The sequence below is a fragment of the Lithohypha guttulata genome, assembly GCF_036872675.1.
Source record: "Lithohypha guttulata strain CCFEE 5908 chromosome Unknown scaffold_11, whole genome shotgun sequence".
Classification (NCBI taxonomy): Eukaryota; Fungi; Ascomycota; class Eurotiomycetes; order Chaetothyriales; family Trichomeriaceae; genus Lithohypha; species Lithohypha guttulata.
In genome coordinates this window covers 230,141-250,235 of record NW_027042760.1, presented here as the reverse complement: position 1 = coordinate 250,235, position 20,095 = coordinate 230,141, and the positions used below count along the sequence as shown (strand labels likewise).

At 47.0% G+C, this 20,095-nt stretch overlaps 5 protein-coding genes across 5 annotated transcripts; 3 read left to right on the top strand and 2 right to left on the bottom strand.

Annotated features, from left to right (window-relative positions):
- Positions 1-237: 237 nt before the first annotated feature.
- LTR64_008686 (uncharacterized protein) lies at positions 238-7,062 on the bottom strand (the record flags this gene model as incomplete). The annotated part of the gene is made up of 6 exons (XM_064902996.1): positions 238-2,292; positions 2,402-4,120; positions 4,194-4,291; positions 4,375-5,910; positions 5,961-6,962; positions 7,011-7,062. The coding sequence occupies 6 exons, from the start codon at positions 7,060-7,062 to the stop codon at positions 238-240; spliced, it is 6,462 nt and encodes a 2,153-aa protein (XP_064750648.1).
- Positions 7,063-7,855: 793 nt separating this feature from the next.
- LTR64_008685 (uncharacterized protein) lies at positions 7,856-9,565 on the top strand (the record flags this gene model as incomplete). The annotated part of the gene is made up of 3 exons (XM_064902995.1): positions 7,856-8,304; positions 8,366-9,183; positions 9,240-9,565. 3 exons carry the CDS (start codon positions 7,856-7,858, stop codon positions 9,563-9,565), a joined length of 1,593 nt encoding a protein of 530 aa, XP_064750647.1.
- Positions 9,566-10,520: 955 nt separating this feature from the next.
- LTR64_008684 (uncharacterized protein) lies at positions 10,521-11,750 on the top strand (the record flags this gene model as incomplete). Its single annotated transcript, XM_064902994.1, has 1 exon — positions 10,521-11,750. One exon carries the CDS (start codon positions 10,521-10,523, stop codon positions 11,748-11,750), a length of 1,230 nt encoding a protein of 409 aa, XP_064750646.1.
- A 5,794-nt stretch (positions 11,751-17,544) lies between these two features.
- On the top strand, positions 17,545-18,432 carry LTR64_008683 (uncharacterized protein; the record flags this gene model as incomplete). Its single annotated transcript, XM_064902993.1, has 2 exons — positions 17,545-18,204; positions 18,262-18,432. The coding sequence occupies 2 exons, from the start codon at positions 17,545-17,547 to the stop codon at positions 18,430-18,432; spliced, it is 831 nt and encodes a 276-aa protein (XP_064750645.1).
- A 164-nt stretch (positions 18,433-18,596) lies between these two features.
- On the bottom strand, positions 18,597-19,642 carry LTR64_008682 (uncharacterized protein; the record flags this gene model as incomplete). The annotated part of the gene is made up of 3 exons (XM_064902992.1): positions 18,597-19,066; positions 19,314-19,484; positions 19,537-19,642. The coding sequence occupies 3 exons, from the start codon at positions 19,640-19,642 to the stop codon at positions 18,597-18,599; spliced, it is 747 nt and encodes a 248-aa protein (XP_064750644.1).
- Positions 19,643-20,095: the final 453 nt, after the last annotated feature.

Below are 20,095 nucleotides of genomic sequence, written 5' to 3'. Positions count from 1 at the left end.
CAGATTTTCCTGTCAGCGCGGTCAATGGCAGCACAATACATGCTTAAAAGTGGTCAGTGCATTTGCCCCGAAAAACCATCAACATGCACTCCAATCAGGCGACTAACAAACACGGTTTTGGAGCAGCAAGTTTCAGGCACAATTTTGCACTAGCCGTATCATGCAGCCAATGATGGAGCATCATGCAACTCCCATCATGATCGCATGTCACGTTCTCGCTGGCGCCCTATTCTCTATTCACTTCACACCAATATAAGCCGCCAGCAAATCTAACAACTGCTGATGAACTCTCGAATCCGCCCATACCGTAGGATACTGCTCCTTCACCTCCTTCTCCGCCAACAATGCCATCTCTTTATACGTCTTCGCCCCCCTAACCCTCGGCTCCAACCTCTGAATCATTAACCAATTACACGACACATCCGCCAACAGTGCACTGTCCGCATTTTCCTTCATCGTCGCCGTAGCCACCGGCACCGTACTGGTCGGCGGAATTATCCTATTCACATACGTCACGCGATGGAACAATCGCCACGCCTTCGTCCTCGCATTTCCAGTCTGCATCTTCAACGAACTGTCCAGCTCCCGCATGACAGCAGCGTCAGGTATCGTGGTATCCTGCAACCAAAGCGGATTGACAACCTGCTTAAAGAATGCATCGGTTCCTTCTACGCTGGGTTCAAGCCAGAAACTCATCCATCGGTACGTATCGACGGCACCGTCTCGCTTGACCATCTTGCCTCCAACTTCTTTTGTACGGATATTGATCGGTTGAGGAAGCTCTGCGATCAGTTCGAAGCCATCTTCAGTTTGTTGGTCTTTGGTTTGCATAACATTGACGTATGAGCTGGACAATGCATCGACGTTGACGCTGCTGAGGAAACATCCTACACTCATCTCCATTTCCAGGGTGGCACCAATGCCTGCACGAATGCTGTTGTTGCCGCCGACTTCGTGCTGGACAAAGTCCATCGTTGAGTGAGTTTCTTGAAATGTTCCGCCATCAGAGGTCCAGACGTAGGAGTTGCAGATGTTGCGATGAGCTCGACTAGGAAGCGATTTGCGGCTTTTGTCGGCGATGGAGTATCGCTCATGTTCACCTGCGAGCTTTTCCTCTGCACGACGGATCTTTTCTTTGAGGGCATATGCTTCTGCTGGTTTGAAGTACGATGCATCTTTTGGTGCCTGTGCCATCGGAGGATAGTCCGGATCTCGATCGAGGCCATGTAAGCCGTTGAGACATCCTTGTTTGGTATAATGTGGGTCGATCTCAAATGCAATCAAATTGCAATCCTTGGGGATATCAGGGTTTGGTCTCATCTGGTATGCGATCAGAGGAGATACTGGTCCTCGCATTTTAAGTCGTAATGCAAACACGTCGGCAACCTCACTTTCGACAAGCGCCAAACCAGTGTTTGGAAGTTCATATGCCTTTCTGTTCTCGTTCCACGGCCCAAAAACTTCCATCTTCATATCGAGGTTTGTATGCTTTTTCATCGTGACGAAATTGTTCTTGAATTCAGCGTTTGAGATATCAAGAGACGTTTTTGGGCCGGCTTTGATCCTGCCAGAGGACACCTCAGTTTGAACGCCAACACCTGCACTGACATCCCATTTTCCTCCAATACCTGAAGTCATGTTCATGGAAAAGTCTGTCGCAGTTTCTTTGCGTAGGCCATAAGAGTATTGCACGCTGCTCGAGTTGGAGAACTTGATCGAGCTTGTTGGGGCGTGTTTCTCGTCGATGTAATTTTCCAGTGGGAGTGGTGGAGCACCTTCGATGTAGCCGATGAGCGTTGGGGATGTTTGGACCTGACTGACCCATTGCACACTTACAGCACCAATCTTGAAACCTGTGTCGAGTCGCCAGCGGTTGTTGGTATCTATGTATGAATATGCACGTTTATAGCTTCCTTCAAGACTGCTGTTGGCATCAGTGGACATTGTCCCGTACTCGGTAGCGGAGGGTGAAGAAAACGTATCGGCACCTCTATCGTCTGTTTCCATGTTGCCGTGGACATGTCGGACACAGATGGCATCACGACCGACGTATGCTTGTGAAACGACCTTGTTGATCGGAGCCTCGTGTAGAGGGGTGAGATGCCAGCAGTTCATTGAATTGTCGAGCAAGATCTCAGCTCCAGTTGTATCATTATCAAGCTCATCGACCTGTTCGACGTCGAACGGTAGATACACAGCAAGCTCAGGTGGTATTTCCGAAATTTTAGCGTACATCGCGTCACATATGTTCTGTCTCGTCCGAGGGGTCTCCCAGATCCGAAGCTCGTCAAACTACGTATACATTAGCAAGAGTTCATCTGAAAGACTGAAAAAGGGTTCGTGATTTAAGAGATCCAGCAGTGGATAGGGACATGCAAGATAGACCCCACACTGTACTTACCTCGCCTTGAAAGCCATTTGTCATATACTGGAAGCGGAAGTGCTGCCCAGTACCATGGAGTGTATTGCCTAGCGTCAGTTGATGTGGCCCTGCTGGAGTGCTCAACGCCCTAGGGTTATCAGCATGACTGAGCGGCTTGAGCATTCCGTTCAAGTATACCACCATCTGGTGGTCAGGCGCAAAAGGGGATATTGTCCATTGTGGATTGCCTCTGAGTTTGCCATCATTATTAGAGGCTTCATCATAGACAGCTGTGGTGTCATTTCTCGAGAACGACCAGTTGGCGATCAGTTTGTGATCTGTGTCACTCAAGTTGACAAGTTCGCTCACGGTACTTGGCACCTTGATTTTGGTGGAGTAGAATCGCACAGGCCCAATAATGCCATGAAGACCGTTTCCAGTCCATGGGGCACCTCCGAGGTAGAGATTTGCTTCATTAGTAGCTACGCTACCGCAAGCTTGTGCTGCTGAGTCAGCGGCCAGCAGAGACTTGTTGGAATTTTCTGCGTCCTCGAGCTCTTTAACAGTATGCGGTAGAATCTCAAATTTTTTGGAATCATCTGCTCTCCATGCAACCATGGTAACACATTGAGCTTGTCGAGGTTTCCCAGATGTCCGCTGGATAGTCTCGAGTTTGCGAGATATCAAGATTTTGTAAGTATGGCCGATATTCAATTTAGATGCATCGTCAGCTGGCGACTGAACAGTCCGTCGCTTCGGCTTGGCGTCTCCTGATGAACCCTCGTCTTCAGCCCAGAACACGAGCAGAAGCCTTTGATCATGTGTTATTTCCACTTGGATGGGCGTGGCGTCGCTCCCAGATGACGCTTTCGTGAAGAGAATTTGTTGCTGACCAACTGCTTCCTTGAGCTGTATCGTGAAAGCGAGAGAAAAATCCTGTACATTGAATTGCGATGCGTTTCCAAAGTCAATGTGGGAAGTTCCGGACAAGCCCAATGCCAATACGTTGCGTAGTGAACAGGCCAAATGCAGCCACTGACCTTTTTTCAGAATCTCGTCCTTGATTGAAAAGACGATTCCATTGGCGTTCGCAGCCAAGTCGTACCTTCCATCTTGGCTATTCGACCATGCTGGGATCATGAGCACGAAAGTCTGTTGTTCCGCAGTAGCACCTTCGGAGCGTGCTCTTCTCTCAGAAGTATAGGCAACGAGCACACTTTCGGTAACTTCATTGACTTTGAGCCAGGTCTCGAAAGTGAGGCCAGCACTTGCTGTTGAGGCCACACCTTCTGACAGCATAGAATAGACATTGTTGTTCTTGAGTTGCAATGCACTCGTTGGTGGTGGAGAGGCAATGGAGGGACTCTGCTTGTATACTGGAACTGAGAAATTGGTGCCAGGCTGTACGTACATATCCTGCTCATTCACTACCTTGCTGTTGGCACGCGAAGAAGGAATCATCGAGACGATGGCTGAGCCGGATGTTAAATTAGCCGAAAGCTGACCCCAGCGGAATACCATGGTGTCGTGGTCATATGGAAAAGACATGACCTCAGAATCAACATCGGGTGCCTCGTCCTTGGCACCATCTTGACTTATGACTGCCACAATTAGTTCTGTCGCTTTTGCTTGAGCACTCCGCAGAACTAGAGAGAGATATCCCTCAATCTCGATGCAACTTGCTGCCTCTATGTTGTCACTCAAAGGTGTCGCTAACACTACTTTGAAATTGGACTCAGTACTGTTCTCGGCTTTGACCTATATACTATCAGAATTATTGATTTCGTTATTGTAGATTGCCCAAAGATGAGTGGCATTGAAGGTTACCAACTTCAGTCAAAACTTCTGCCAATTCGCCAACCTTAGTCTTGGTGTTTGAGATGCGACCACTCAGCAAATCTGCCAAACGATTGATATTTGAAGGCACGTCTAAGACAACGTCAGCTGTCTTACCATCGAGATTATGCTTACGGTACACTGTTTTGTGATCGAACCGAGGCGATAGTACTCACTTTCCCAGGTTTCTTCCACCAACCCTCTCGAAGTTTTTGCAGATATCGTCAAATTCACAGCAACTGTCTTAGGCGCTATCAAAGATTGCTCGACATGTATGTTGACATTATCGGCTTGACGAAGCTTGCATGCCACCTGAACGTTTGAGTGTGGAAAGAAAGATTGCAAACTTGTCGTTTTAATCGCGCGAGAAATATCGTAGATCAATGCAGAGAACTTTCCTTTGTTCGAATGGGAGACAGAATTGTCCGAGTCGGATCGACTTTGGTAGAATATAGTGACGGTCCCTGTCGCAGAATCCCACACCTGAGGGGCTTGAATGCCACATCGCGCAGCCTTGATGTTCAGGTAGCCGCCGAACAAGTCCATCCCCAGGTTATCAGACCAAATGAGAGGGATGGGAGCATATTTCTTCTTTTCTCCTGTTACCACGACATCTGGACATTCAATAATTGCAGGCCAATCAGCAAGCGTTCCATTCGACATGACACCGAAATCAAGCGTAGCTAATGCTGTCCCGGGATCCGAAGCCTTCTTAGCAACGAAGCATAGTAAGACCCTCGCTTCACGCTTCATTGGATGTTTGTTCTTAGACCTTGCTTCTTCAGGCTTGTGATCACTTTTCTGTAACGTTTCTGCCGCAATACCCGTCGATTTCTGAGTTGCGGATGGCTCTGTGCTTGCAGTCTCTGATTGGGTGACTGTAACTTGCTCAAAGTACACGGCTGCATGAAGACCTCCAGCAACATCAATACCTTTGAGCCTAATGACACGTTGCGATAGTCCTGAAGCTTCTAGTAAGGGAGCCGCGGCCATGGACCAAATTATGTCCGCACTTTCGGGATTTGACTTGCCCGTGATTCTTGTGTGATGCGCGTTCTGTGAGCAGTTCAAGATATCCGAGCCCTTGCCTTCATCCAAATGCCAACAAGCTTCGAGATATGGCTCGTTGCCGCAGGTTCTTGTGTACATTTGAGACTTGACAGTTGCTGGCTTCAATGGAAGCGACCAGAGGCGTACTTCGTCGACATTCCCTTCAAACCGTGGCTTAGTCGGATCCAGCTGTGATATGAGTGTCTCGAGATAGCCCGGTCTCAAGGTGGGACCAAGGTCAACAGTCGATGCTGCGGAGCTCCCGCCGTTGACGATCAAAGTAAGCTTCGAAGGACTACCACTCGCGAATGTAATCGCAACGTGGTGCCAGGCACCAGTTTCGAGAGCTTCGGATTGTGCTAGGGCTTGATCTGCACCATCGATGTAGACAAATATTTGGTTCTTGTCGTTTATAGAAACATTGATGAACTTTTGCTGCTTAACAACATCTTTCCCAATGACCTCCGTCTGTTTCTGTCCTGGTGCCAAAGAAAACAGCTCACGTTTACTGCCTGCTGGAAGCTGTACTGCATCGCTGGCTTTGTCTGACTCACCAGCATCACTTTTGCCTTTAGTGGATAATGGCCTTATCCATGCTTCCAGAGTATACCCTTCAGAGAATGGTAATGCAGACAGATCGATGGGCTTGTCCAGTTTCAGCTCTGGAGCTCGTGTCAGTTGACATTAGGAAACAAGTTTGCGATCGACTTACCATTCTCGTACTCTTGTTTGTCGGCTGTCTCTGATCCGACACTTTTCTGGGCAGCCTGATTATGATGCGCGAGAAACAAAAGACTGCACTGCGAGCTCACAGGAGCTGGTACCACCACCGTTTTGACATTTTCACACAAACGGCCATCGTCTGTCGTTGCTGAACATGCTCCGGGAGTGGTAGAAAAAGTTTCTTCGTGCTCCTCATTGTCGCAGGTATAGTAGATCTGTCCGTGCACATCAAAAAGACCATCAATGGCAACATCGGTCGTGAAGCAGACAATATCTTGAACCTTGACTGAGTATGCAAATATCATCCATTTGAAAACGCCATTGGTCATGGTTGGTGTTTGTAAGACCGAGAATCTGCCATCTTGCATGTCTTTAACGAATATCAAGCTGAAAGTTGGTTCGTAGAAAGGGATATCGTCGATATCCCTTACAGCTAAAGTATCCTTTTCATTGAGAGGGAATCGTTTTTGCCGACTTCTGCGATATCTGACCTCGAGAGTACGCAACAGGGAGGTCCCCACAAGTGTGAAACGATCACATAGCAGATTACTGTCGATTGGGGGCTTTACTATGGTTGAAGTGGTCACGAACCTGTTTAGATAGCTGTCGCTAGCTGCGCGACTCTGTCGGAAAAGATAAACGTATTTGCCATCTGATGTGACCTCGAAATGGCTTGTGTCAGGATTCATCAAACATAGTGATGTCGAACGATAAGGATCAGCTCTTGTGGTCTCGACGGTCTTGAGAGGACGATCTGAACGATCGAAGGCTTGTAGAACATAGACAGGAACGGCTTCCTCTCCTACGGCCCTCAATTCTGATGAAAATTCCAAGACCTTTGGGTTTTCGAGCCAGCGTTGAGAGTCGAGAATATCTCCAGCATCTTTGTCCTTACCAGATTTTGATGAATTCGTGTCTGGTGCTGTTGTGTCGAGAACAGAGTAATCGAAAGACAAGCTTGTCTTGTCACTTGATCTTCGCAAGGCAAATGCTATAGTTAACCCAGCATGAGTCAGTATACGAGTTGAGATGTAGCTACCTTCAGCTGGGCTGGTGTAATGCCGTTCATTTGAATTGGGAAAATCCGACATGATGAGAATGTGTCGCCTCCTAATATGGGACTGCTACGATTCTGTTTGCTGGTCTGTCAAGCGTACATGGGGATGGTCTCAAGCCTGTACCATCTTGGTGAGCGCTCTGAAGGAGTGCTGGACCAGCATGTGGTTGACGTTTGTGCGGAGCCTGCCTTGTTACCGTCGGATACGTGTATCTTAGCAGTGGGAAACATTAGGCTTTCAGTTGATCGTGAGTGGAATTGCATTGTTCAGCCACATGCGATAGCTCGAAGGTTACTTGACATGTTTCCAATGATATAGGCAAGGATGTAGCGCTCGTGCTCAAATTTACCGGCTGAAAAGCTTAGATCAGCATTGTGACTTCTGGGTGTGCAGGATCAAAAGCTTACACAGCTGTGTTGAGGTCCTGATATCCCACCCAGCAAGCACTGCTCATTCAATCGAGTACCTGCATTAGTCTGGCAGGCCAGCCAAGTCCATCGTATTCGGCCGCGTCTTTGTACCGGAAAGGAAAGCGTAACGTGAAGGATTGAATTTGGCTAAGCTAAGCTCCACACTCCACACCCTGAGCTCAATCTACAAATGCTTGTCCGGCAAAGTCTTCTATTCATGATAACAATTTCAAGGCAGCATACCTAAGTACTCTAGTCTGTTGTTGGTGCCAGCAAATCTTGTGCCTTGTCTTACCCTTTGACATGAACGCCGAATGTGTGGCTACTGATGCAAACGCGACTGTTTATTCGACTTGATATCATCATTCTCGGCACTCTACAGTGTACATTTGGCATTGAGCTTCACATGCCGGACCATGGCTCATACCGTGAGCAAGGCACCGCTGTTCTGCTGCCTACCAGGCGAAGCAAAGATCGCGGATGGAATTGATGAGAAGCTTGGTGATGTCGACAAAGCAAAGCCATGGTATCCTTCCGCCAAGATCAGAGTCAAGTTCATCGAACCAACGATAGACGACGAGGTCTGCGAGATGGTGGTAAATGCCTCCAAAGAATGGACGAAACAGTTAACAGACAAGAAATTCCCCAGCTTCGATTGGGTTTCCAAGGAGTCAGAGGCTGACATTCGCATATCGTTTGACCCGAGTATACCAAGCTGGAGCGCGATTGGCACACAAGCCCAAAAGTACGACAAGTCTAAAGCTACCATGAACATTTGTCTAGGAGGTTGGGGCTCGAAGATTGTTTGGACCCGGCAGCAAGTTGCGAGAGTAACAGCACATATGTTCGGCCATGCTCTTGGTTTGTATGTGATGGTCTTCCCCGACATCTGTATCTTGCTGACCTGTGCTTCTTTACGTGAAAAGACCTCACGCCAAGCTACCTTCAGCCTGGTCCAGTCAATGGGATCTAGCACAAGTGGAGAAGGATTGCGGCAAACCCCTAGCGACAATCATAGGGAAGGCGCAAGGTCTCCCCGATCTCTCCAACGACAAATCAATCATGTTATTTGATCGACCATCTGCTTGGTCCATTCTCAAGCTCGACGAGCTGAAGGGGGGCTCTGTCATCGATGATCAAAGTCTGTTGTATCTGAAAGACATGCATGGACACCCACCACCGGATCCATATCAACTGTTGTTACCCGTTTTCACGCCAAAGAAGGTCCAGCCTCAGGATACCTGGACTACTTTTACTGCACAAAAACGCGTTCAAGCCCCAGTTACGGCACAAGCAAATGTCACGTTGGCATTGCGCAGATTGTCACTAGAGAGCATGAGAATCAAGACGCCTGGCCAGAACGATAAGCATAGACTCAGAGCAAGGGCGGTTCGGAGTAGCCATTGGGCAGGAACCTACGATATCGATTTTGAAGCCTGGGATAACAGTATCATGAAGAAGGATTCGACGTGCGACATTTTATCGTTTGAATCAGCAGACAATAGAGTTCAAACAGGTGCCTTAAGCAAAGACTATCAGGATACGAAGACAGACATAGCCTTGGAGAGGACCGTTAAAGAGAACGTTGTATTTAAGACACCGTTCAGGAACACTCCAAAGGTTGTTGCTTTCATCCATATGTTTGATGTCTTGAACGATGACCAGACAGGCACAGCTATATGTGTTCAAATAGACAAACCCAGTACAAAAGGCTTTGAGATAACTTACGGCGCAGTGTCATTCGGTAAGAAGAACCCCTAGCTAGCCAGCACCAACTCGATCAAGACTAACGAACAATAGCGAACCACGGAGGAAAAGTTGTCGCCTTGGGTGTCAACTGGCTCGCACACGAGGCAGACGACTATTCTATCAGCTCGGGAACACTCGGACTAGAGCAAGCGAGTGGAAGTTATTCCAAAAGCCAAGCTTTCGCACCACAATTCGACGTAAAGCCACGTTATCTGTTTGGAGGCTTCAGCGCTATTTACACTTGCGAACGTGAGAAGATGGATATTTCGTGTGACTTTGTCAACCATGACGCGAAGCAATTCCAGCTTGTTGTCGATGCGGGTAAGACAAATCCCAGATCCAACGACTGGGAGGTCTCGTGGGTGGCTATTAGGTGACTATTTACTCACACGCTAAGATCTGTTATGGCAATCCCTGCAACATGAGTATATTCCCATCAGAGCATTCCTTTTCCCTTGACGACACAATTGTGTGTGCTTGAAACGCAACAGATTTTCTGGCACCATCACAACGGGCGGTCGCCACGCCTGGGAGTGTCTTTACCTGTGATTCGAAGAAGCCAGCTTGGCACTGGTCCATCAAGTTTTTGATACGGTTCTGCAAAATTTGTTTTCCTGGCTTTCGTCCTTCACGCTTAATCTTGCATCGTGATCGCAGCGTAAACTTTCAAGCTACCATAACTCTAGCAAGGACTCTATCGGCTCTACACTCTATTTTCCCCATTCGTATTATTCAGATCGAGCTTGCGGTACCGAGGAAGATGACCTGGAAGATTTGGGGTTCCGCAGACAACTCGGACGCAGCCAAGACATGGTTAGCTACCTCTGGCTGTGTCTTGCAGAACTCCACCATCAACAGCTGCATTTCGAATCCTTCCCGTAGCAGGTACACCGCTGTGCATTGTTGGAAGTCTTGAGTGACAAGATATCAGCCACAAGGGTTCAGCTGGGGGACAAACTTAACTTTACTTCAACAAAGCTCTGCTAGCACTAGCACGATGTGAGCTAGAGAAGCTGTACGTGATGAATTGTACTGTGCAGACCTGAAGAAGCACTGTGTTCGTTACCAGCTGCGCACTCAACTTCCGCCGAAGTCGATCAGAGCGCCGTGCAGTTTAATTTAGAGACATGCGTGTGATGCGTGAAGAGTACAGCAACTCACTACATAGCGAGTAGGTACACAGTCATAGTCTTACCTGCTAATACGAGCTCAGTCGTCCAACATCTGCATTAACATATGCCTACACGAATCTTGGACCCTTAAATTTCAAAACGGGCTTACCTGACGTAGCAGAAACAGTGCAAAGCTCCTAGAAGTCATCTGTCGTCCATTATGGGGTCGGGAGATGGGACCGCGAAACCGACTCCTATCAAACCTACCACCATCCGTGTCAGAACGAGACTAAGACCCACCAAGCCTGTCGCAAAGAATAAGCCTGAAGCCGAAGCTGGACAACATGCCACACCGGAAGTCGTGCAGAAAGCGAGACAAGATTGGCAGCAGCGAGGAACCGTCAGTCGCCGGGTGGCGCGAAGCAAGTTCAATGCGAAGAGGCTAAAGCAAGAAGAGGATGATATTGCTAGATGGCACGAGTTCTTTGAAGCTGATCCCGATGACGATGGCAACCTGAAGAATGATGAACCACATCCTTCAGATAGCCATCCTCCAAAGAATCCTCTTCATATTCCTGAAATCAAGCGCATACCCAAAGCCGAGGAGCAAGATCTAGAATTCTTCAACGAGCTGCCAGAAGATAAATCACCAAAATCGCAGACTAAAGATGACATCGAATTTATGGATCTGTTGAACGAGCAGTGCAAGATTGTTGCAGGTGAGGGAGATTGGAGGAAACCAATAGCGCTTCCCAAGCGACCACGCAAGGTCAACGCAAAAGACTTTTTTGATCCAGCGGATGACTTTATGGCTTACATGCGAGCCATTCGCAGGAACGGAATTTGTCTCGATCCTGATCACGCGATGGCTGTCAGAAAGGCTACCAAGGCGATTCTTGCTCAGAGCAACTGGGAAAAGACCGCGGCGACAGTGACCAATGTTCTATTCGCTGCTGCAGGTATTGCATTGATTGTGGTTTCGAAAGGAAGTGCTCTCGGTCTCTTGGCAGTGCCTTATGTTATTCCTACGATAGTCGTGCCGGCCGTCAAAGTGGCTAAAGGGCTAGTCAACGTTGCTATCAGCGCGAGAAATCGTTACAAAAAGGATGATCTCAAAAGGCACATGCAGGACTTGGCAACGATCGAAGCGAGTGTCGGAGTGCGAGTCAAGAGTGAGCAGGACAAGCTTGAGTACCAAAAATTCAGAGCAATTGCTGCAGAACGCATGGGCGAAATGGAAAAGGCTTGGCACGAGAAGTTTACTGACCCGATCAACAAGGTTGTTGATTCGGTCGAGAAGGCTCTCTCGCCTGTCACGAAATTAAAAAAACTTGTCGAGGAGAAGGACAAGCATAAAATTATTGAGAAAGGCGGAATGGCTGCTGAGGGTATCAGTTTGATACGGGATATGAAGGACTTGATTGTGAGCGCCATTGATATTGGGACTTAAAGCGATGCAGCGACTTTGTAGATGGCGTTTTACGTAGCTGTACCTGTATTGAAAATGACTGGCATGTGCCAATCATTCACCTAGAGCCTGGCAAGGTACAAGAGCTGTGGCTGTATGTTCATCAGCCTGCACGCCTCGCATATGCCACATATATGTTGTCAAATGCAAAGCAGAAGATTTTTAATCAACGCTTTCACTGCCACCAAACGTGTTTTCATTGAGTGAATGCCAAGCTTTGTGGATTGCTTCTCATAGCTACCGCCGCCATTGGTACACCATTGGGTCTGACTGATGGGACTGGACCAGCCAGATCGACCACACTGGCGAATTCTATGTATGTCCCAGATCCTGGTCAGCTTAGGGTAGCCACAGCCGCACATAAGGGACTTGGATATCCAAGGACCTGTAACATCCTTTGCCCCGATGAACCTGATCGTGGCAATGTGACAATACGTTACGAAGGACTAAGGGCTCATGGTCGCAATAATGATTGGATTCGGATACCAACAACCTCTGGTCGATTGCTAGACAACTACCAAAGTAGTCTGAATGAACATTAACCCTTAGTGACTGGACCATGGGACATGGATTTTCGCGCTCAGGCCGTTGTCACGAATTCATACTATTACAATAGTCAGTCTTGGATCAATCCGAGTTACTAAAGTGCTACCTCCTAGCCTCTAGATGACAAGTTGGAGACTGTAGAGGGTCTAATAGCAGACTTCAAGAATGGCGGCGTGGGATTCCGTAACCACTCAATGCCCACAGGTCTACAACTTGACGCAGCCTTGGAAGTGGATATTCCCTAGGAAGTTAATCGTGGTCGAGTGACTACTCGCTCCACGAGCTATCGGCAACTTCTTACATCTGAATAGGAGAACTAGTATAGTTAGCTATCTACTTAAATCTTGTTAAGTGGTTCCGAATCGGTCCTATCTTAAAACTAACTGTTCCCTTCGTCGATTGCTTCCCGTCGAAAAGACTAGGACAGAGGCTCAGAATTCCGCAATTATGACTTCAAACCCATCTTTAGAAGAAGGTCGCTAAAACTCTGTCTATACGATACCTCTGGTAGACAGACCATATATGCGGTCGTCTTTCTAGCAGATGCCGGGCATATACTGTTGGCGAAATGATACCAGTCATGCCTTTTCCGTGTACAATGATCGTGGCCAGGGAACGACGACTGGCTGTCGAAGGCTCGGCTCAGGTAGCCAGATACCATCAACCCAGTCTCGCACCTGCACTCGAGACACTGCGCCGTGTCTGTGGTCACCTCGATCTACCTGCAGAGACACGAACTTATCCAAAAACCGGCGTCGAGGTTGAATGATTACACTGTCAGCGCGCTCGAACGATGTAAGGATGGTCGACCCTACCGCAAGGCTTTACTGAGACACAAAAATGACAGATGCTCTATGTTTGTCAGTAAGCCGGGCCAGGAGCAGAGATTTCCCTTCTATCACGGCGTGCACGATGCTCTTCACCGTACCGTCAGATATCTCCATCAACCTGGGCGTGTTCAAGAAGCGTGGCAGCTTGCCCACACGACAATCTTCGAAACAAATTCGCAATTCAGTAGTGTTGAGGTCACTCAGACATGTGATGATGCGATCGAGAACGAAATGTTCATCGTTCCTTCTTAATGAGTTAGTATTAGTAAGATGAACCATTCGGTAGCATTTTTAAACATACCTTATGCTGCTGACACCTGTCGTACACAGCTGCACCTCCGATAATCGATAGTGCTTCATCGAAGTGAGCTACCTCTTGCTGGTAGTGGTTTAAATCCCTGAAAGCAGTGTGCCTTGACCGAATCCAGCACCGTACCCATGCGACATTGGGAGTTGTATCTCTAAGTTTTTACCGTTCAGGATGAACAGCGCGAGAATGGCTATCAGGCTGTAAATGCTAGCAGCTGCGAGAGCGGCAACGTCCGATCGTGAAGCGTATCTATAATAAGTTCGCAACACCGTAACGACGTACTAGGGTAACGACGCACTCCACTCAATTTTGCTGTCAAATTGGTATAGCTATTATACGTTGTTAATGCTGCGAAATCTATCTGCTAGGGCTATAAATAGATCTAAGGGGATGTTATCTATCTCTATAGGTAGCTGACGATTGCCTACGCCCTATGGGTAAGGCTAGAATGTTATCGCTGGTGTAATAGGGGCTCTAGCAGCTCGTTCGATATCTTATAGGCTAACAAATAATAGATTTAAGTTAACAGCGTACTTTTTCTTCTACTTCTTCTTAAAGGTATCTAGCTGCTTTATAAGGGCTAAGATCTTGCGCTAAGTAGCTGCTATATCAGTAGAGTGACTGTTAATAGCCTTACGGGTCTTAGTAAAGAGAGTATATACTGTTCGATCGATAGTAACGCGACGAGAGATAATGTTAACTACCTGTAATAAAAGAGCGCGGTTATAGGGTATAATAATAACGTCTAAGTTAATAATCGTAGGCGGAGGAGTAACGGCTCGCTTATTATATAACTTCTTAACTGTACTAGATATAAATCTTAACCCTAGGCCCTTTAACGGATTAAATAGCTATATACCAGCTGTAGAAAAGCTAGTAGCGTAGTTAATAAGTGTTATAGCCCTTATATAGGCCTCCTAGTAGTGTAATAAGAACTACGCCTTCTTTAATACAGCTATATTATCTATAAGCGGGTTAGCACTTATTATAGTACGAAACTTACGCTTAAGCGACGAGAATACCGCTAGATCGAGAGGTTAGAAGATATAACTGGTATAGGGGATTAAATAGTAGTACTAGACCTTATTAAGGTATATAGCTTATATAAAGTCGATTAAAATATAAGATTTATAACTATCTAATATAAGTAGGCGTCACTCGCCCTTAGCTAACTCTTTAGTGGTTTAAGGTATAAAAATCTTATATAACTAGTATATACTAATCTCGTTTATCGTAAAGGCATTACTGCTCGAAGTATAGGCCTAATCTAGGGTCTAAGTAGGTATAAACTACTAATTTTATACGTGCTTAGCCTTAAATATAACTAACGGGGTGAGTATACGACCTTAAGGATTAATATACTTAATTATAGTAACCTACTCCCTCTCTCTTGCTGTCTAGATAAATATTAAGTCTATATCTACGCTACCTATAACTCGTTGATTAGATATAATACTAAATACGTTACTAATCTTATCGACATTCTAGGTATACTGTCTCTTGATGTGTTTACGTTGTATAATAAGAGAGAGGTAATTATATTAGGTCTAGATAGCGCTCTTTATAAGGTCTTACGATCGTTATATATCGAGGGCGACTTTACGCTTAGTATAAACCTAAGGGTTACGACGCTTAAAGTTTACGATCTAACTCTCATTAACGACTACTAGGCTATTATTAGTCTATAAGATTAACGAGGCTATAGAACGCAGTTAAGCGTGCGTAGATACCTAAGCGTAGGCTTTAAGGTTAATAGACTATCTAACGAGTATTATCTCTTATATAGGGGATAAGATTTACTTATAGGTATAACCTTACTAGCGAGTTAGCCTACTATTAAGCCTTTAGTGTACTAAGGCTTCCGCGACGTTGTACGCGCGCGTAGCTGCTTAAATTAACGTAAATTCACCTTAACGGTAAGCTGCGATAGTAGTATCGATAGTAGGCTTAGATTTACGCGTCATATTGGCTAAATAGTGGTGTGGTAAAGTGATAAAGAGAGAGGATGAAAAGTGGTGGAGTGCATCGTTACCCTAGTGCGTCGTTACGGTGTTGCGAACTTAGTTGGCTATGATCGCTAAGGTGTCTGATGGTACAGACGTAGACCGGCGGTAAAGATCCGTTAAAATACGGGTCGACACCACGAAATATTAGCCCGTATTATTGATCTGGTCTCTATATGCACGCACCTCTTTGTAATTCCTTGCTCTTTAGAGGGCGACTGATATTGCTAGCGACTCCTTTTCGATTGAAAGACGTTAAGATTCTTACAGGCAATACAGAAAAGAGTCATGAATTGGTGAAATCACTCAGCATCAATGACTAAATCATCCACATCTTAATTCACAACGTCGAGTCGCTTGACTCCGAGTCCCAGAGGCACAAGAAGATGTATTACCCGAGAAGTATAACTCGGACCCGCCTAAGCTCAATGGTGGTACAACACGCCTATACTCCGTAGCAGAAGATGGTCTTTAGGACGCCTGGAGCTCGACTGATTTCCGAATCATTGCTGATTCGAATACTTTTTCCAAACTCCTCTTCGCACTTGAAGACTGTGTACATCCGCCCAAGAATGCACAGGCTCTGTCGCCAACGACGCCAGTCCCGGCATAATAAACACAAATCGTACCGAAAGCACCAGCACAATCTGCGTCGGTCTGACAGATGGTCGGATCAGGAGAGGTGTTGTATGAATATCCACCACTACACACCGGACGTCCGTCTTGGATGCTTATAAAACAAGCACAGCCCTCGCCTCCATCGGCACAGTTCTGGACTTGCGCGGCAGAACACGCCAAAGGACATGATGTTGTTACAGTCTTTGTCGTCGTGGTCGTGGTACCTGGTAGCAGGGATGTGGTCTAAAGAAGAAAAAGAAGAAGAGTCTTGTCAGCAAGGATTGTACGATCTGGATTCGTCACATTGTGGATGAGAACACGGATATGGTGGGTCTGGCTTACTGTACTGGTCTTTGGTTTGACAAAAGCGATGCACGCTTCCTTAATGACATCACATGCAAAAGTATTGACTTGGGAGGGTAAACCTTTGATACTGCATCGAGCCGATGTGAGAGTGACGGTGGAGGATTTAGCGGTAGTTGCAGATGAGGTTGAAGTGATTCTTGGGGTTGTTGTAGCAGAAGTTGGCTTCGAGGTTGTGGACGAGCTGAGTCGTGTTGTAGTTGTGGTTGTAGATGATGGTTGAGGGGATCTCTTCTGATTTGCAGAGTTACTGCAGCTAGTCACTGTGGTTGTTGAGATGATTGCAGTTTCAGTTTGTGTTACAGTTAAGGTCACGTCCTTGATCGGTACAACACTTGAGCAAAGGGCAGAAGCTTTCAAGGCAATGAGAACAGCTTTGCAAATATCAACATCACCACGAGGATGCAGATCTGGAATGTGCATGGTCCAAGCGGAGATGGAAAAGAGCGCTGTTGTCGTGAACACAGCCCAAGGTAGCAACATGTTTGCGGTTCAAAAGCAAATTTACGAACAGTATTTGCAAGTCGAGAACCGCAGGGAGTAGCTGCGTGATATTATAGCACTCACAGGTGGTTGCGCTGCGTCTTTCCAGCTCAGTATGTCTCAGCCATAACCTGACAGTTCGAGTGTCTGGAGAAGACCATGAAAGGCTTCTCGACTTTGTTCAGCTTGAACACAAAACGCCATGAGCAGTCCAGGCTGTTGAAGCTGCAGAAGACTAACCACTTCCTGCTTCGAAGCCAAGAAATGAGCTTGACTCGTGGGTCTTGATTTATAAATTGACGAATTGTGTTGGTGCAATGTCGAAAGCTTAGATCAATATAGATAAGCTTGTGAGTCCACCTTTGCTCTTGTCTAAGATGACTGGTGGCGCTAAGTTGTGATGTAAGGATAAGATTTGGTCTCGAACTTGAGTTGCTAGAAACCCGTAGAGTTCCTGTACGGCGCTAACTACCTAGAGTTTAGTGTGGAGAAATTATCCCAGCTCCCAGTCTGGATCCTGACAGGGAAATACAGGCATAATCAAACAAAAGATCTTGTACTCTAAGGACCTGCGGGAATGCTTTCCTTGGATAACAGGAGATTCAGGCTGATTCATCACAAATATGCCGTACATCACCGTCAAAGATGGCACTGAGATCTATTACAAGGACTGGGGAAACAAATCTGGCCAGATAGTCACCTTTAGCCATGGATGGCCACTAAGCTCCGATGATTGGGAGAACCAGATGTTCTTCCTTGCCAACAAAGGCTATCGTGTGATCGCTCATGACCGTCGCGGTCATGGGCGCTCATCTCAACCCTGGGAAGGTAATGACATGAACACATACACTGACGACCTCAATGCTCTATTTGAACATCTTGACCTTCAGAAAGTCATGATGGTTGGCCACTCTACTGGTGGGTGCGAAGTTGCGAGATTCATAGGCCGGCACGGCACTAAGAGGGTGTCAAAAGCTGTGCTTGTTTCTGCGACCGCTCCAGGGCTACTCAAGACAAAGGACAACCCAAATGGCGTCGAAATGGATGTCTTTGACTCCTTCCGAAGCTCCATTGTTGAGGATCGAGCTCAATTTTTCATTGACGTCCCATCTGGACCGTTCTTTGGCTTTAACAGGGATGGTGCGAATGTCAGTCAAGGACTTATCTGGAGCTGGTATAAGCAGGGAATGGCCACCAGTTTCAAGGGCGCGTATGACTGCGTCAAAGCCTTTTCAGAGACAGACACATGTGAGGACATTAAGAATGCAGATATTCCAATCCTGGTGAGGTCTCTTCTGTAAAGCTCTTGACTTCGATGCTAGGCTGCTAACTGGTTGCAGGTTTTGCATGGCACGGACGACCAAGTAGTGCCTATCGAAGCGACGGGCCATCGTTCAGCGAAGATGGCGAAGAACGGAACACTTAAGGAGTTTCCGGGTGCTCCACATGCACTGCCGACGATCTGCGTTGACGAGGTCAATCAGGCCTTGCTGGAATTCCTGCAATCGTAAGAAGGTCACAGCGATTAACAAGACTTGAGCTTCGAAATCTGAGGGAATTATCTGCACTTCAGAACTGGACCTTGTTCGTAGCCATGGCGTCGACCTTTTCTGATAAGGCCATGATTCGCAAAATAGTGGACCGTTTAGTATGTCCTCAAGGTCAACTCTAGTTCTTACCGCACCTTGATGACTGACTTTCCGAGTCCTCCTTTGCCATCATAGACGAAGCCAGCTACCTTTCTTACGCTATCGAGATTCTTCATGTCTGCTGTAGATCCAATGACCGGTCTTAGTAGTCCCTCTTCGACGTAGTTGGTGATCTCGCCCAGATCCTCGCCGTCTGGCTCCAGGAACATGTACTGATACTCCACTCCCCATCTTCTTGCTCGCAACTTGCTCACTATGTCCAAGAGGTTCAGGCTCAGGTATTCCAGCCACGGCATCTGAGGGTTATCAGGCCGTCGCATGATTGACGAGCCTTGCAGCTGCGTGCCAGAAGGTAATGTCGAGATCGAGACGATGGAGCTAGTTGAAGGTGTCATGAGAGAGAGAAATCGCATAGCTTCTCCGGTAGTGTCAAAGACGAAGTCGACGCTTCCACGTGGGATGACAGTGGTAGGCTCTTCCTTGGTGTAATCGATTACTGATGATCTGTTAATATGACGGCGCTATGAGTGAGAAGTATCGAGGTGACAAACTTTGATCGACTACACCCGGGCCCAGCAACTCGGGCACCTTAGGTATCTTTGCTGTGGACACTGTAGTGATGACCTTGCCGGCGTGGAGAACGTTTTTCGCTAGTTGACACGCGAGCGAGCCTGTGCCACTTACTGAATCGCAATGAATCAAGCCATCTCACCACAAAGAATGGATAGGGTTGAGCAACTCACATCCAGCAGGCACAAATACTGTCTTGCCCTCCAATGAGCCCCTGTATTTTCGCGAGGCCTGTAAAGCAGTTACCGCAGCCAATGGTAACGATGCTGCCTCTTCGAAATTCAGCATCTTCGGTTTGGATGCGATGTAGCTTTCAGGACATGTGGCGTACTCAGCCCATGAACCTAGCGTGCGAGTAAATATGTATTGGCCGCAATCACAAGGCAGAGGACTCACCACGATGGCTCTCTGGTAGTCTCACATAAACCTCATCACCAACCTTGAATTTCTTCACATCGTCCCCAACCTCCTTTACCACACCAGCGCAGTCGTAGCCTACCATGTACGGAAACCTTGGCACTGTCGTTCAGCAAATATGTCGTGAGGGGTAGTAGCAAAGCCATACTCATCCTTCAATACTCGCTTGAATACTCCAGATGCTTTCTTTACATCGACAGGGTTGACACTCGCAGCATGAACTTCAATGCATACGTCTGTTGGTTCTGTGATAGCTGGTACCGGCAGGTCACTCAACTCGTAATTCGAGGGAACTGTAAAGCTCGGAGCAGTGACGCAAAGCATATCGTTCAAAGAGTGCTAGGTATGGTTGTGTCTGCCTCTAGAGAACAAAACATCTAGCAACAGCCATTCAGCAATCAGACGTAGACTGTCCATGCATCAGATGAAGTCCTCTTAATAGTCGAGTATATTTCAGGTAGCTCCCCAGAGAAATCGGTACGGAACAACATTCGCTCCGTCGGTATACCTAAAAGAACACAATGGATGTCCATCAGTT